At 39.2% G+C, this 18,509-nt stretch overlaps 2 protein-coding genes across 4 annotated transcripts in view; both read left to right on the top strand.

Moving 5' to 3' along the window:
- Window positions 1–18,509, top strand: part of gramd4a (GRAM domain containing 4a) — a 471,921-nt gene that overhangs the window by 228,869 nt on the left and 224,543 nt on the right. The window lies entirely within an intron of this gene.
- Window positions 1–18,509, top strand: part of tbc1d22a (TBC1 domain family, member 22a) — a 163,629-nt gene that overhangs the window by 62,514 nt on the left and 82,606 nt on the right. For all 3 annotated transcript variants that reach the window (XR_014272295.1, XM_082510800.1, XM_082510801.1), the window contains exon 9: window positions 3,963–4,077. Coding sequence is in view for 2 of the 3 variants with exons in the window: in XM_082510800.1 (XP_082366926.1) it covers window positions 3,963–4,077 (115 nt within the window). In the remaining variant the exon portion in view is untranslated. The remainder of the gene's footprint in view (window positions 1–3,962; window positions 4,078–18,509) is intronic.

The following is an 18,509-nucleotide window of genomic DNA, read 5'->3' as shown; positions in this document are numbered from 1 at the left end:
GGGAATAATGAATTCAGAATTTTTTCAGGCTTTACTTAGTAGATAAGTAGATTAAACTTAGAAAAGAAGAAAGGTAATATCTTGGAATGGTCAAATCAAGAAGGCTGCTCAGTTATCCAAAGAAAGATGGATGCACTGAAACACTCCTGCAGGAAAAAGCGTTTCTAAAAGCCTCCTGTTGCATTTGTTTACTGCTGAAAGAGGTTGCACGAGGTGCTGCTCCTATCTGGCCTCCACTGCACGTGACTGCTAATGCAAAAATAAGATTGTGTATTTTGTTTAGTCAGACTGCTGTGACTTACATGAAGACTTATGTTAATTCCAAACTTTCTCTTGTACCTGTAAGTGAAAGAAAATGATGAGGGTTGCTGTCATTCAGGAGTGCACAGACCTATAATATGTGCAAACACTTGAATACATACGCACGTTGCCCCAGGCAGTGCCACCTCCCATTGCCCCTGTTTTGTACAGGATACATGTCGAGGCTGTAAGCAGGGAGCTTAGCGTGGAAATGAGATCAGACAAGGAGGAGGCTGGGTGCTTGTTTTCTACCAAGTATCTTATCTACAGTATGCACTATTACTTCATCTGATGTTTGTATTTTTCCTTTTACCTCCATTTCCCCTCTCCCAGATCCCATGTTTTTCTCACTCTCATCCCCACACATCAGCTCTTCCCGCTTACGTGCTAAATAAAAGCCACCAGCATACACTGAAATATTCAAGCAGTGTGCTCCTCATATATTTTGGTATGCAACAGACTCCCAAGGCCCCCCTCCCTTTTTTTTTTTTTATATGGTTATACTTGCTGCGGTGCCACCTGAAAATCACCTCTGCTTCATTTCATTCACTTGTTTGTCTCTGGGGCTCCGGAGATTTAGTCAAGATGGAAGGCAGTCAACAGTCTGTTCCATTTCAGGGAGAGAGGGATATTGAAGCAATTCTGCAGTGATTTCCTAAGTGGTATCTAAAGCGTTGGAGTTTTTCTTGTTTTCGAGTACAATATTGTCTTCAGGAGATGTTGATAATCAGCAATTACAAGATTCAAATGTGTTGTGTTTTGCATACAATTTGTGATTATAGGCTAAAAGAGCAGGATTTATCACTCAGCACAGTATGAGCCTTATACCACAAGCTTTTTTAATTTTAGTCTTTGCATAACAAATAGGTATGATGTAAGCGACTCGTATAGTTATTGTAGGATATTTAATAGACTAATGTTTTGAATGTGGGACAGCCCTTTTCCCCCAAGATCTGGACAAGACACCAATGAACATTTTCTTGAGTTGACACCTTTCTTGTAACAATTTCTTTTTTATCTCTGGAGATTATCCTTATCTGGGTCTTGGGGGACTGGAGCTAATGGAATTGAACAATAGTTTTTTGACAAAGGAGACAGAAAAGCTGATTTTGTGACACCCCCCCCCCCCCCCCCCCCCAAAAAAAAAAGCCTCTATTATTAGGAGAATCTGAAGTTAAACTGGACTTCTCCAAATGAAGTTAATGTTATCTTCTCCTGGAGAAAATATTCAGTTGCAGCTGCGTTTTCTCTCGCTTTCATATACAAATGATGCCACGGACAAACATACAGAGTTTAGAGTCTTTGTCCTCACAGTAAAACTGCTGCGGACCGGGTAGTTTTTGTGTGCATGAGTTCACTCAAAGCGGTTGCCAATGTGAAATATGCATGTCGGCTTTTGAGGCTGCATGAAAGTCCCATTACCCACTCCCCTTGCTCTCACCAGCACCTCTCCTGTGTTTGATGGATGCAGCTTTGATAGGGAAAGAGGTGGTGTGAGGTGTGGAGGAGAAAGCCAGGGAGAGCTTACCATTCTCTTCCACTGTCTTAGCAATGATGGAATTACTTTAAATAAAAAGGCGAGGGTTTTGTGGAGACACTTCCCAGTAAAAACACAAACAAAAAACCCATTACCATGACCATGTTATATACCATAAAACAATGAGGTATGAGGTTATTTAGAAAGTGACAGAAACCTGACATGGTCACCAAAACATAAGGGCTTGATGGGTGCGGTACATCAAGGTGTAAGAAAAATGTGTTTCTGTCTTCGTATTTTGGAGGGAAATCCATTTGCACAACAGAAAAAAACCAAGCTAAACATCAAGCCTCTTCTAATTCACTGGGGCTGACAGTATTAAACAGCCACCCATAACAAAGATGGAAGTGTTTGCCTTGCAAAAAAAAATGTTGAAAAGAAGGGAAAGAGAAGGAGATGGAGGAGACTGACTCAAAGGGGAAGAGGAAGAGACAGAGACAAAGTGAGGAGGGAGGAGACCAACACCAGAATCAGAGAACAAAGTTCAAAGTGAGTTTTTTTTTTTAAGAACAAGAAATACAGCTGAGGAGCTAAAGACTGAGGTGTTGCTCAGTGATGATGGAGAGCCAAAGAAATGGTTCATATTAACTGTGGATGTATTGGCAGGCCGATATTATATAATTGCTAATTGTAGATGTATCGGCATTGGCAGTAGAGAAGAGGCGGTAGAAACATCCTATTGCCATTTTATGAGTTTTGATGTCACATAGTTTGTTCGCCAAAGCAGTGTTGGTGTTTTCACTGTTGACAACACGTTTGTTTTTCAATTGCCAAAAACATAACCAATTGATCTAAGCAGATTCAGGTGGACATCTCCAAGTATTGTTATTGGTATCGGCCTCAAAAATTCAGTATCGCTCAAGCTCTACGTTAAACTATGTGACTGTGTCAGCTGACTATAGTGCTATCTAACTAGCTTGGCTAATGAGGTGCATCTTTTGTCCCTTTGCTACTTAGGTTGCAAACAAAATAACTGGGGCCTTAAGCCAAACACTGCAGATGGAAATTAGCCCAAGGCTACAATCTGGCATATTTACATTTGTTAAAATGTTCATTAATATGTATTGTCCCTCTTTCTAAATAAAATCAAATCATTTAGCCAAAAACTGACCAGCTGACAGCTGAGGTTGAGTGACTTTCAGTGCACCTGAACGAGGGAGGGGCGGATGTGACTGAAAAACAGATGACAGTAATCTGCTGGGTTCCACCCCGCTCTGAACCTTGTTCTGCTGGAGGTTTCTTCCTGTTAAAAGGGAGTTTTCCCTTCCCACTGTCGCCAAAGTGCTGCTCATAGGAGGTCATATGATGGGATTTTCTCTGTATGTGTTATTGTAGGTCTACCTTGCGATATAAAGTGCCTTGAAGCGACTGTTGTTGTGATTTGGCGCTGTATAAATAAAATTGAATTGAACTGAATGCGTCTTAAAGCAGCCATCGCGTTATTGTCTTTTTCTAAATTGGACCATTAGCTACAAAATGAACATCGTTTTGTATCAGATGAGACTAGAAACTAATGATCCAGATCATAAACTCATCAGGAACGTGTCAGCCCCCCCACCCCACGCCCCTTTTGCTGGGCATTGGAAAGAATTTAGGTTGACAATTATGAGTCTGATTCACTTTTCAGAACTGGATGCTACATCCATAATTAATATGGAGTGTATGTGCATGACCGCCTGTAGATCTGCTGGATTATGCTTTTGTAAAAGAAACCAAACAAAGCCCTCTTAAAAAAGGAAAAAAATATGTTACAAGTGATCAAAAGTCCCCAAGCTACCTTTAGTTTTTCAAGAGATGGGTTTAAACAGTATTCCAAGTAGATGATCAGCTAATGTGGCAGAGTTGAAACCTGCTTCCCATGACATGAGCCCAGCTTTTCTTCTTTACCAGCTTAGCACGCCTGAAATGATTCCTATGCTTTTTTTCCACACCTCACTCGCTTTCTGACATGTATCCTTTAATGATTTAAATCTCTAATTCCAACCAGCTTAATGTCTGAAATGTTGTCAATCATTGTGTTAAAAATTTCTACGACTATGTTGTTATTAGAGTGTTGGATTGAATTTTTTTCTTCTCTTTTCATGGCGTTGGTACTCTGTCTCTGTGTATGTTTGTATGTCTTAAGATTTTTGAACGGATCCTGTTTATCTGGGCCATCCGGCATCCCGCTAGCGGCTACGTGCAAGGCATCAACGACCTGGTCACACCATTCTTCGTCGTTTTCGTCTTTGAATATATTGGTGAGTGGCAACCCCCCCCCCCCCCCCCCCCCCCCCTTTGTTTTTTTCAACTTTCACTTTAAAACTCCCTAATCTTTTGTGTGATATCCTTTTGAAGTAAGGATCACTCATCTCTTTCTGCTACCCCTCTGCTGAAAGTGCCACTCTCCACAGTGCAGAGTGGCACCTTTTGTAGCTGGCGAGACTCAGGGGTTACTCGCCGGTTCATCACCACAGGTCACAGGAAATCAACCCCGGGACCCTTGAGACCGTTTCTCTTTTCACAACTCTGTGTCCAAAGAGCTCCTCCTGCACCTGTGTGCCCTCTTCTCGCCCCTCTTTTCAATCCCTCTTTCTTTTCTGCTTTCATCCAGACACACACTTGGTTACAGTTTGTGTTTCGAATGTGCTTTTAAGCTCCATCTATCAAAGCATTCTGGTTAACACTTAGGAATTAGACTGTACAGTATGTGTGTGAGAGAGCATGACACGTGTAGGCGTGTATATGTGTGTGTGTGCACACCGCGCTGTTTTTCCCAGGGCCCTCCTGCTGTGAGCGTTTAAGTTGTGCCACATTTGTGTAGATGAATGCTTTATTTTCCTTTCACACTTAACTCTTCTGACAGTATAAACACTGCTTCAGATCCTCAACATGAGAAGGGGGAAAGCAGTTGCAAGAAATTTCATTGCCGGTATAGGTGCGATATAATTTTATTTTTTATTTATTGATTTATTTTTTAAATGTTTGAACTACTTGAAAATATGACCAGATGGAACTTCTTGCATATTATTTTTTGTAGCATTTTTTCCTTTGCTGCACTGTATGTACACTGTGAATTTAACTCAAATCATCTTTATTTATATAGCACCAATTCATAACCAGAGTTGCATATAGGCGCATTATATTGTAAGGTAAAGACCCTGCAAGGATAAATCCTTGACAATTAGAGCCATTAGGACTTGGAGGACTTGGAGACATTGGGAAGGAAAATCTCCCTTTTAACAGGAAAAAGCCCCAGCAGGACCATCCTGTGGGTTTGGGTGAGGGGTAGGCAACAATTTAACAATCCATCCATTCGCTTCTGCTCATCCTTTTCAGGGTTGCGGGGGGTTGCGGGGGGTGCTGGAGCCTATCCCAGCTGTCATAGGGCGGCAACAGTGCTAACCACCGTGCTGCCCTTTTTTATGCTGCCCGGGGTACACCCTGGACAGGTTGCCAGTCTGTCACAGGGCTAACACACAGAGACAGACAACCATTCGCGCTCACATTCACGTGCAAATTCACACCTATGGGCAATTTGGATTATCCTCACAAACTGCATGTCTTTGGACTGTGGGAGGAAGCCGGAGTACCCGGGGGAGAGAAAGACCCCGGCCTGATGGTGGAATTGAACTCAGGACCTTCTTGCTGTGCGGCAACAGTGCTAACCACCGTGCAGCCCTTGCAATTTAACAAGTTATTGTTAAATAGCAAGAAAGTGTTGGCAGCTACAGTTGTAAAACAATACTTACTGATATGTTACAGGGAAGCTAACATAATATACAACAACAGTTTACTTCCCACCAGCACTGCAGACGTTCTTGTTGTTATTTTGATGGAAAGGGTCTTAAAATGTCCATCATATTGTAATTTTACCTGTCGTTTTAATCTTACATGATAATGAGGCAGGTTTAATAGCCTTATATTTTCAGAAAGAAAAAAACATTCTGAAAAGAGAATGTTTTTATATGTACGACGACCTTGTTAACATCCTAAGAAACACTTTTTTTTTTTCCTGCAGTTTCAGCAGAGACACTAAAAGACTGCAATGATTATGCCTAAACAGGCAAATTCGAACTAAGTGGAATTAAGCTTGGTGCTTGCCTGAGCGTAATGAAATGTATCAAGGGAGGTTGCTGCAGAGGTGATATTTTTTTCCTGTTTTCCATCTCTTCTTCAGACAGAGAACTTTCCATATCCGATTAGATTTTACTCTGAAGGCTGAACCCTGCTCCTATAGTGGATACTAAAATTGCTTCCTTTCAGCTGTAGTCAGGGGGACATTTCTCCCCAGGAAGAGTGCTCAAAAATCTCTTTAATTTGGATTTTCCGATCCTGAATGCACTTCCTTTGCTGAGAGGAAATCCTGCAGCATGCACTCCCTCTGGACGAGAGAGAAGCTCCACATATTACCTTGTAGTGGTCACAGATTTACTGTGTTTTAAAAGTATTTGGTTAACCTGAAATCTGCTATAGACAGCATAATTTACAGTTTACAGTATAAGATCTTTGATATCACCATCATGGAGGGTTCCTTTCATCAAGTGAGCTCCTCCTTGGGTTGCAGAAATATGTTGCTCGTACCTTCTTTATGTTGAATGTGGCGATGTTAAATGAATCGATTAGAGTTGCAACATGATTTTTGTGAGATTAATTATGAGTGAATTCAAGAAAATCCATCTACATTTAGAGCATTTGACAGTATTCACGAGGAATGATGCTTTATTTTACATTTCCCATTCATTTTCTGCAATTTACCAACCAACCACTTTATTAGATAAAGCTCGCCATTTCTGGCTTGCACCCCTGCTCGAAACATTTTGGGTCCATATTGGCAAACCTGCTATGCCACCACATCCCAAAGATGTTCTGTTGGATTGAGATCTGGTGACTGAGGAGACCACTTGAGTACAGTGAACTCATTGTAATGATCAAGAAAGCAGTTTGAGATCATTTGAGCTTTTTGACATGGTGTTTTATCCTTTTGGCAGCAGCCATTAGATGATGGGTACACTGTGTTCATAAAGGGATGCACACGATCGTCACTCAGTACTCAGGCTAGACTAAGCTCTGTGGCGTTGAGAGCTGGGACTAAGGGATCTACAATGTGCCAATGAAATATGACTATCAGCCTGAACAATTAATACAAGGCATGATTGATCCATGCTTTCATGTTGTTTACATCAAATATTGTCGCTACCATCTGAATTTTGCAGGAGAAAACAAGAATCATTAGGATAGAAGCATTTTTCCAATCATTTGTTGTCAAATTTTGGTGAGCCTACATGAACTGTAATCCTCAGCCTGTGGTGTGGTCTTCTGTGTTGTGCATGCAGAGATGCTCACTGTTGCCTTCGTGTCAGTTTAAAGCAATCTGGCCATTGTCCTCTGACATGGACAAGGCCCGAAGAATTGCTGCTCGCTCTCTTTGTTGGAACATTCTCTGTATAAATTCAATTGATGATTCTTTGGGAAAATCCCTTTAGATAATCAGTTTCTGAACGGCATGGCTGTTGGTGCCAGGTGGTTTGGTGTGAGTATTTCAAAATTACTTAAGTCACCTTTCTTCCTCATTCTGCAGCTCTTTTTATTCAAGCTGAACATTCTGAATTTAAAACAGATGTTTTGCACACACATCAGGTGAACAGAACATGGGAGAGGAAAGAAAAAAGAGGATAAGCCACCTTCAACCACCTGCTGAGAGTTTTGAGTTGTTTTTTTTCTTTATTGAGAAACGTGACCAATTTTTAAAAAAACATTTTACCTCCTTTTCTTTTGTGTTCTTGTTTGTTTTACATTTATAATAAGCTCTACGTACTAGTTTGTCGAGAGACTCCTACAAAGAGAAATCCTTCCCCTTATGTGTGCAGTTCTTGCTGCTTCCTAGAATCCATACATCCCACAAAAATAGGTTAGTTTAAGTTCTCTGTGCTATGTTTTGGCTCATCTTTGAAGCTATGCAACATAGAGCTACTGTTGAAACCACAGTAAGTCACACACCATGCACACTGTGACCCTGCTGGGAGCCTTAAGAGGTTGGACCCAATTGCTTCTGTGTACTACTTTCGACACAACACTACACACAGCAAATTTACTGTCATTTTAAAATCTGCTAGAAGCACCATTTTTAACAAATGTAACAACAATATAACAACTTCCAGTGCTGGAGTGCGTCTGGTGCTTTTACTACAACCTCCAAAATGACACGGACGTTGAAGTCACATATCTATAAAGCATAAGCGTCATTAAGATAAAGCTTTATTGCTATATTGAAGCTGAAAACAGTTGAGATATCTCACAAATAAGAATTTTTTAGAAGAACTCACTATGAAACTGCATCTACATATTTGCCATCCCTTCTTACGGCTTGTGCCAATGATGTTATGCAAATGAGCTACTTTCTTTGACGTAGCCTCTCTTCTCTTTTACTTTTTCCACTGTTCTTTATAAAGTTTTTCACCTGTTTTTTGTTTGTTTCCTCTACCTTCTCTTTTGCTGTCATTTTCTTCTTCTTTATTCCTCTATCCCTACTTCTTTCTGCATGTTTTTCCTCTCTCCTCTTCTCTTTGGGCAATTCAGACTGTTGTCAGATCTTCAAAGCATCACCCCATGCTTTGTTCCTGTGTATCTCCATGCACTGATGAGCCTTGAATAACATACACAGCCAACAAACCTTCAAACGTGCCTGGCTGGCATCTTACATGATGGGTTGATGCGCTGTGTTGTTGTTGTTAGGTGCTCTTGTTTTCTGACGCAGAGAGAGGGAGAGGGATAGACAAAGAAGAGAGAGGTTTGGCTCTTTCATGCAGTGGGCCTAATTTTGCTCCTTTGTGAAGGGGTAGAAAGTGAGATTCTCTCATGCTGTCTGTGCTCTTGCACTCTCTGGCTGTCGTCTCCTTTTGCCATCTCTTCTTCTGTTTTCTTTTATGCTGCTTTACCCCTTCCCCCCCCTCTCTCTCTCCGTCCTTTCCATGTAATTGAAGTCATGAATTCATGCTGAAGGCAGAAATGTCCTTCTCTTAAGTTGTAATTATTTTGTATTATTTATTATTAACAATATTTTATGTACAAATAATTAATTGACATTTATATGAACTTATAAGGAAAGCTTGCTTTTTCTTAAAAATTAGAGCAAATACACATTTAATCTTCAAGAAACGTTGGCTTTTGTGTTGTTTCCTGTGGACTTTTTCAGTTAACTAATCTCTAGAAAACATCCATTCGCTTCCGCTTATCCTTTTCAGGGTCGCGGGGGGTGCTGGAGCCTATCCCAGCTGTCATAGGGCGGCAACAGTGCTAACCACCGTGCTGCCCTTTTTTATGCTGCCCGTCATATTTATTTGCTTTGATTATTTCTTTTTCAGTTTTATTTTGTATTAAATGTTGGCTTTGATTCAGAGCATAATATATTGGGGGCTAGTCCGGGATGTAAACTCAATGTTCCACTGGGCAGACATAACTTCCTGCAGCAATATATCAACGTGCTGAAATGTTTAACTAATCTTTCATGTTTCACTTGCCCTTCCATTCAAAAGATAGGTTTTAAAAATATTGCCATAAGTTAAGTAACAGTGTCACAGGTTGCTAGATTTCAGTTTAAACATCGCAGACTAAGTGCAGCTGGTAAGCATGTTCGAATCTCGTTTAATCCCAGTGCTAACCACCGTGCCACCGTGGTTAGCACAAGCATTTTCGGGCAGAAAAAATAAGTCAGTGACCACAACTGTGATCAGTTAAACAATTTTAAGTTCAGAAATGATACCCATTTTGTTTCATGTCTGTCCCACAATCATTGTATAATTGTAGAAGACATTTATTCTGCACAGCACTCCTTACATTTTCTGACCACCTGGGTTTGTACTTTGGCTCAGTTGTGCAGCAGAGTGCTGCATTTATCCAGTGACTGTTCCCGACGAGGATTTTGCAGTAACAACAGCTTAACGTATGTGTTTTTTATGTGTCTGCATTATCCAATGTACGCCGAAAAGCTCTGTCCGTTTATGACTCCCGTCTGTTTAAGTGGCACAGTGCTGGTCGTTTGGCAGTTTTGATTATGGTATGATGGCCTAATTAGTACGAATAAAAGCTGTAAACAGAATGTGGAGTACACTGAAAAAGTCACTTTGATCATCTTGAAGCAAAATGCCAGTGTGGACTACTTTTTCCTTTGCACTCACACTAGTGCACACAGAGTTTTCGCTCTAAAAACCCTGAAATCTTCATCAGATTGAATTTTCGAATCCTTACTCCAAATGTGTTTGTCTGCGTCTCGACCGTTTAAAGCCTTGAGTGAGTTTGAGTGACAGCCAGTATCTGCAAATGTGAGTCAGTTCACCGATGGGGGCGTAATTAAGACTTTGACCTGTTTCGAGCTGCATAATCTGTCCTCTAAACAAGTCTTTTAGAGGTGTTCTCTTTCTTGTTTTCACATCATTTTATTGCCATTGTCTTTTTCTGTCTTTCTCTGGAATGTCTTCTTTGATTGCTGCCACAGTGTAGGTAGGCTACTGGGCAAAAACCCACAGTGATAGGATGAGGTGAGCAAAAAAAGACCAACATTACACCCTGTACCACTCACACAATGCCCCCACATATGTTCGTTTAGTTAGTTTATCTTCCTTTTGTTCTACTTTCTCTTTGTTTTTCAGTTTAGCTCATTCTCGTTTGTATTTTTTGTATTTTTTTTTGTTTTGTTTTTGTGTCTTCAGTCACACATCTGCCTTGGTCTGGCACTGCAGTGCTTGTTCATCTGCCATACACTCTATTTACCTTTTGATGATGCAATGCGGAGTGATGGCTCCACTTCTTAACCACTCCAACTTCGCAGCACTCCTCCCTTTCTTCGTGTCACCGACTTTCATTAACACCTGCCTGTTAATCCAAATTGAAAAGTTCCAATTGTTACATTATTGATGCAGTGGGAGGGGAAAAAAACACACTTAAGTTGTTTTGTATTGGACTGTTAGAAGATCCCCCTTTTCAATCAAAGAAATTGATCTGGAATGTCTATAGTGTCTCCTTCTCCGAGCATTACTTTGCTTTTGGCTTTTCCATTTGCTCTGGAGTAGCACCTCTCCCATTTGCCGACTATAAAAGCTATCTAATTAAGGCCAGGATGGGCCATGACAGGAGCAAGGAGCTCGACCGGTCCTCTTCTAATGAGCAGAGGCTATGATTGACCAGTGGATCCATAATGTATTCTGCCTGCCAATATCTAAGTATGGATTTTCTCTGAAGAAATATGAGAACAAGAAAGCAACGTGGAGACAGAAAACGGTAGAGTGTTTTAAAATTCTGGGAGGTGAGGATTTGACAACAGCAGCCTGAGTGTCTTGGCAGGCTTAAGAGTAAGAAAGAGTGAGGACATGGAGAATGACAGAGAGGGATGAACAACAGAACAAGAAAACAAGATTTTCATAAAGGGAAAAATCACCGACTGAGAAAGTGCCCCCATGCTGTCAGGAAGCAGCCGAGCCGGGCAGTCCTTCCTTGTATCAACAGAGATGAATGGCCTGGTGTACCCCATCACCATTCTCTGCTTTGAAGCTGTACTTGTCATAGCAGGCACAAAATGGCAAGCAAGTGCTTTACACTTGCAAGGAATTCACGAAGAATTCAGCTATTAGCTCTGTACTGAGTATTCATTGTATGCTTGTATACAGCAGCTTTCACTGAACAATTTACACATTTATATGGAATTTATGGATTATGGAATTTTATATACATATACATTATATGAAAACAAAAAAATGGATGCACCTTTTGGTTTTAAAACTAAAACCCTTAAGTTTACATTCTTTTTAATGGCCACCACTGGGCACATCCTTTAGTTCCAGAAATAGGGTTGATTATATAGAAGTCTATGAAATATGAGCCTTATGCTTGTTTTTCATTGACTCTTACTAAACTCATTAGTAGATAATTTCTAAACACTTTATTAATGGGTCTTAATGACTAGTTTCAATTCATGTTGAAAATGACATGGTATAACTGTGCAGTGTCCAAGCAGAAGACTGGTCCAACACGTAAAAGCTTAAAGCGGAATTCTTGGAGGAACCACTTGAGGGTCGCTTCAAAAGAAGTCAACTGCCATAAACTCAAAATGCTTCCTGTTTTAGAATAAGAAAGGTTTAGATCCTAGAGAATTTTTTACATTTTTCAGTTGTGATGGGTGAGGCTACTTGGATTGACAAAGGATGAGGAAATTTAAGTACCTGCACTGGAGATCTTGACTGTGTTTGTGGTGTTGGAGCATTTTTAATGGAATTATCTGAAATAAAGAAGTTTGGATCTCATTTTTTTTTTTTAGGGAAATCCTTGTGTTTTATTGGCAATTAGCCACTTAGCACATGTAGAAAACAACAACATGTTTATATACAGTGTACTCAGGGAGATCTAGTCTGTGTTTGTGATCTCCAACATCAGATGTGATATAAATATTAATTTAATAGATGTCTTTCTTTCATCAGAACGACAGCCTACAAGGTCACTGTTTGTTCAGTGAAAGTGTAAACGTAACTAGTTAGAGAAGGTTTCCTATTTTGAGCTGCTGACTGCCACAGTTTTGCCTGCTGAAGTGACAGCTACTGGAAGCAGATGTTATCAGCTATCGCCCAGTACAGGTAATTGAAGTTTTTTTTTTTTTCCCAAATGACAAATTGACACAGTGCTTGGTTATTTTGCTCTTGGAGCTATCACCTCTTACAATGCAATTTTAAAAAAAGAAGCAGAACTTTTACAGTTTTTTTTCTAGTTTTGTTTTGCAGAAGAAAGTTGTTTCAGTTCTGACATTAAAGATGCCCTTTCACCATTTTGTACATTGTTGTCCTTGTAGAAGTAGGATGGTGCACTTTAGAGAGCGTTGGCCCTTGAGGAAATGAATGGTGAAGACAGACCGAAAATGTTCCAAGTTGAGCATATTTTAATATTTGAATACATTTTATTGCAACAGAAGCTGGAGCTCTTCTCCAAATGGCAATGTGAATTACTTAAGATAAAGGGTTAGAGAGAGAATGCGCAGACATTTACACAGCACAGATGATGATGATCACTTAGAGAGGACCAATGAGAAGTAAATGGACAGGAGGAGGGGGAATATGCTTGTATACTAAAGGACCTGCTGAGGTGTGTACGAGTGTTTTTAACAGCTTTTTTTTTTTGAAGAAATAAAGATTACTCAGATCCCTAGATACACACTTTATTCTGAGAAGCTACTTCAAGCTCAAAGCATCAAGCAAATGGAGAGAAATGTGTGCTTTACTCCACAATATACTGTTTATGACTTTTTATGCAGAGCAGCTGGTGTCTGCTGGTGGGACATTACTGAATTATATACTGAATATTTAGTCTGATCGTTTTATGTCAGCCATATTTTCTTTGACATTTGGCATTGCTTTATGATGTGAATAAAGTTCCCATTAGGGCTGCCACAAACTATTATTTTGATAGTCGACTAGTCACCGATTATTTTTGCGATTAGTCGACTAATCAGATCATTCATCCACTGGACGTAAAACTGTACAGCTTATTGCACCAGCAGCATCTGCTCTTATATAACTATTATTAGCTTACAGCTTTAAGTGTTTAAGGTGCTAACTAAAAATAAAGACAAGATGATAGTTTATTAAATTTTAATGACATTTGCAGATTATTTCGGTGAAGTTTAATAAACTCCTTGCTATCTAAAATATAACGGGACACCGGAGTATATTCTCCAGCATCTCACATTTCTGCTTGACATTTATTCAGCTGTGTAAAAACTATAACTTTAATCTCAGCCAAACCGATTTACTCAGGAACAAATAAAATACTAAAAAAACAAAAACAAAACAAAAAAACAATATCATTTTTAAGTTATCTAAGTGACTTATATATCATGTTCAACCTGAGTAGCGAAAGACGGCGGTGGGTTTGAAAACGATCTGCCAGGAGTCCGGTGTTCTCACGGCTCTAGTGAGCCTTGCCCCCGGCTAGCTATCGAGCTAGTGGGTAACAGACGTCTCCAAAAACGTCGGAGCGCTTTTGAAAATACGTGGTGTCTTGATAAACTGAACAGATGTTTGAGGTTTACACAGCTACATTCTCGCCTGAAAATCTGTTAAACGTTTATTTTGTGACCCAGAAAGAATAATAAGAGTAATATTAAAACTAACTAGCTGCCGCCATTGTTGGAAACTGAGCTGGGCTGCGCTGTGAATTCTGGGACACAGCTTCTTCTTCTTCGGGGTTTAACGGCAGCTGGCATCCTTGTACATGCAGTGCTGCCATCTTCTGTTTCAGGCCGTTATTACACTCTTAAATCCTACTACTCATTGATGTGTCTTTTGTGATCTTACAAAGCTTCAAACAACGCGTCGACTATTAAATAAGTCGTCGACAATCGTCGACGTAATCGTGACTAGTCGACTAATCGTGGCAGCCCTAGTTCCCATAAACACAAAGGATAAAAAGGGAGAAAAGCGAGAGATTAACCTGCAACATGCCTTATTTCGCATTGTGTTTTCTGTGGTTTGCCATAGTGCCAGCAAACTGCAGCTTTCACCAGGCGAAGAAAAGTAGTGTTCCGCATTCAGCAGCTTAGCTCTTGGCTCAAGGTTGGGGTAGCACAGCAAATTATCCGCAAGCTAAATGCTTCTAATGAACAAGTGGGTTATTATTAAAAGTATATTATATACTGAGCTCTGCTGTCCATATGTGGCTGGAAACCCTATACAGCCTGAGCCCTACCACTGTGGAGGGTGTGTGTGTGCACGCAGATAGACTGCCTAGGTGGAGCACTCAGGGACAAAGCTGGGAAGATGGAAACATACTGTCAGTCAGCTGTGATAAAACACCTGCAGGCATGTAAGGCCTCACACAAACACAGAGCACAGACTGACAAGGTGAGCTGGCTTAATTACAAACCCACACAGCACCGCACATATAAGAGCTTGTCTGACTGGAAGGAAACTTAAACTGAATCAAGCAAGTAATTATGTCTGAAAATGAGCATATCTTCTTTCCAGAGTGATATTGAGATGTTATGTTGTCTTTGAATTACAAGGCTGGTAGTATTTACTGTTGCTTTTGCTAAGCGGTTCCTTTCTGGCCTTTTCAGCCTGATCTCGCATCTCATTCATGTGTTTGTCCTTCTGCTTCTTCACATCTTCCCTCGTATCTTTTCTCTGATCTGTTATTTGTGGATGTAGCTTTAGCCGTGACACAGTGTACCCGGCCATGCTGTGCTGCACAGTGTTTATATAATTAATGGCTCAACATGTGCAGTCATAGAAGTAAAGTGCCAGTTTAGAGGATTTGTTCAGTTGTCACCAGTTTTGTCACTCACTTGTGTGGCCATGAGTCATTTGTATTTAGTGCTGCAGCAGTTCGTTTTGTCAGAGTACGAATTTGCACAAATTAGATAATTATTAGTTTTCATTAGAGGGCCAAATGCTGATCGCTGCTTCTTTGGATGCAATATGAATATACTGTCACCAAATAGTTTATATTCCTGTTAAGAATCTAGTTAAATACAAGTTCACCTTTTTGCTTGTTTTTCTTTTCCCTATTTAATTAGAAAGAAAACGTCCGAAATACACATTTACAGGTGCATCTTAAAAAGTTTTTGTTATTCAAAAGTCTTAGTTTATCCTTTGGAATATGATTATTTTATATTCTGCATTCATTACATGTGAAGAGAAATATTCAAGTCTTTTTTTTATTTTCATTTTGATAATTGTGGCTTATAAATCACAGAAATCCAGTATCTAATATGAATCAACAAAGGATTTACAGCACGGGAATATCTTTCTTCTGAAGTGTGTGTTTATTTATACACGCGTTACTGTTTTTGAGGCTGCTTTAGTGTCACAGATGTGACCATTAGCATTGTGGAGGTTGCTTTGTTAGTGGCTCTTCAGCTCATCTTTTTTGGTCAAGTGTTTCTCATCTTCTTTGTTACAGTACCTTACAAATACTCAGTGGGATTAAGACTGGATGAACGTAGCTACCCATTCGGCCAAAACCGTGACATCGTTATCAAACCATTTGGTGGCAGTTTTGGCTGCTCACAGTGTCCTGGTGGAAAAGGAACTCAGAATCTCTAAAAAGCTTTTCTGCAGCTGACCACCCAAACTAGCAAATGACATGGCACCTGAGTCATCACAGACTGCAGAGACTTGAGACTTTCATTCTATTCAATTTCAATTCGATTTTATTTATGTAACACCAAACAAAAGTTTCCTCAGGGCGCTTTATATTTTAAGTTAAAGACCCTGCTATAATAGAGAGGAAATGGAGAAAGCCCCATCAATTAAATGAGACCGTTATGAGCAAGTGTTTTGGTGACAGTGGGAAGGAAAAACTCAATTTTAACAGGAAAAAACCTCCAGAACCAGGCTCAGAGAGGGGCAGTCATCTACCGCAACCGGTTGGGGGGGAGGACGAAAGGACAAAAGACATGCTATGCCTCTCCACTCTTCAGACTCTAGGACCTTGATTTGCAAAAGAAGAACAAACTTTTGTTTTATCTGAAAAGAGGACATAGGAGAACTGATCAGCAGTCCAATTTTTTTCTCCACAGCCTAAGTAAGGTGCCCTTGACAGTGTCTGCTTCACAATTAACTTGATCTTTTTGACTGTAACAGTTGTAGCCCTTTTCCTAATGCATGGTGGCTCTTGACTGACACCAGCCTCAGTCTACTTCTTGTGAAGTTCTGTGAAAGCCTTGATCAAAGTTGCCTGACAAGCTTCCTAAGGCTTTTTTTTATTGATTGGTAATTTATTTCAACATGTGAACAATATACAAGTACATTTAGAAAAGAAATGAGAGAAAAAAAAATATACTATACAAATTACATACAAAAAAACATTCTGATTAATTTACATGTTGAAAGGGAGTGGGAAGAAGTATACACTTATTTAATCCCACCCCTGTCCCATAAATTATCAGTGAATATTTAGTCAGCTTCCTTACTGATATAATTTGTAATAAAAATAGTGAACAGATTTCTGATATACTATATACTATAATATCACATCATGAATTTTTTGTTTGTTTGTTTTTAAATAGAGACATTCACTTAATTTAAATATTTTCCTTTTCTTTATAGATCGAGAAGATCATATTTTTATAACTCTTTTTGAACAGTTTTATGTTTGGACATTGCTTTAATTCCATATTCAGTTTGTTCCATAGTTTCACTCCTTGAACAGAAACACAAAAGCCTTTTCTTGTAGTACGTACCTTCATTGTTTTGAAGTTACAAAAACCCCTTAAATTATAACTTCCTTCTTTCAAAAAAAACATACTCTGAATATTACCTGGCAGTTCTTTATTTTTTGCTTTGAATAGAATTTGTGCTGTTTGGAATTTCACTATATCGTCAATTTTCAATATTTCAGACTGCAAAAATAGTGAGTTTGTATGTTCCCTATAACCTGCATTGTGGATGATTCGAATTGCTTTCTTTTGAAGAGTAAAAAGTGAATGTAATGTGGTTTTATAGTTATTGCCCCAGACCTCTGCACAATAGCTTAAGTATGGTGAAACCAGTGAACAGTAGAGAATATGAAGTGATGTTCTGTCGAATACCTGTTTTGCCTTGTTTAGTACTGCAATGCTTCGTGATACTTTGGAATGAATATATCTTACGTGAGCTCTCCAGTTAAGTTTTTCATCTATTATTACCCCCAGAAATTTATTTTCACTGACTCTTTCAATATCAACACCATTTATTTGAATCTTTGCATTTGTATTTAAACTACTATTTCCAAATAACATAAGTTTAGATTTATTCAAATTTAATGATAATTTGTTTTTATCAAGCCAGAACTTCACTTTACTTATTTCATTAGTCATATCCTCCAATAAATTCTGCAGATCATCACCAGAGCAAAAAATGTTTGTATCGTCAGCAAAGAGAACCATTTTTAATACTTTGGACACTTTACAGATGTCGTTAATGTACAAGTTGAAGAATTTTGGACCCAAAACTGACCCTTGGGGTACACCACAAGCAATGTCCATACATAAGGAGCAACCACCATTTATTTTCACAAACTGCTTTCTGTCACTTAAATAACTCCGGACCCAATCTAAAACTACCCCTCTGACACCATAACGTTCCAGTTTTCTTATTAATATATCATGATCTATAGTGTCAAATGCCTTTGTCAAGTCTATGAATAACCCAGCCACATATTGCTTTTTGTCTATGGAATTTGTGATGTATTCTATTGAATCTAATAGTGCCGATGATGTTGATCTGCTTGATCTGAATCCGTACTGACTCTCAGTGAGTAGTTTATGTTTATCTATAAATTTTTCCAGTCTGTTTTTAAACAGTTTTTCAAGAACTTTTGAGAATTGAGGTAGTAAAGAGACAGGCCTGTAGTTTGTGAAATGGTGTTTGTTTCCAGATTTGTATAGAGGTATAACTTTTGCTATTTTCATTCTGTCTGGAAATCGACCAGTTTGAAATGATAAATTACAGATGTATGTAAATGGTTTTATAATAGCCTCAATGACTCTTTTAACCACTATCATATCAATATCATTACAATCCAAAGATTTGTGATTTTTACATTTTTTGACAATTTCAAGAACTTCATTTTCATCAACGGCTGTGAGAAACATAGAATATGGATTTCTGTCAATCAGTGTATCGGGTTTTTCCTGTGCTTTCCCAGGATGAGTGATTGTTCTTGCTAAATT

This window comes from Aulonocara stuartgranti (genome assembly GCF_965226115.1).
Source record: "Aulonocara stuartgranti genome assembly, chromosome: 17".
Lineage (NCBI taxonomy): Eukaryota > Metazoa > Chordata > Actinopteri > Cichliformes > Cichlidae > Aulonocara > Aulonocara stuartgranti.
Note: the sequence above shows the minus strand (reverse complement) of the source record. Positions and strands in the feature narration are given on the sequence as shown.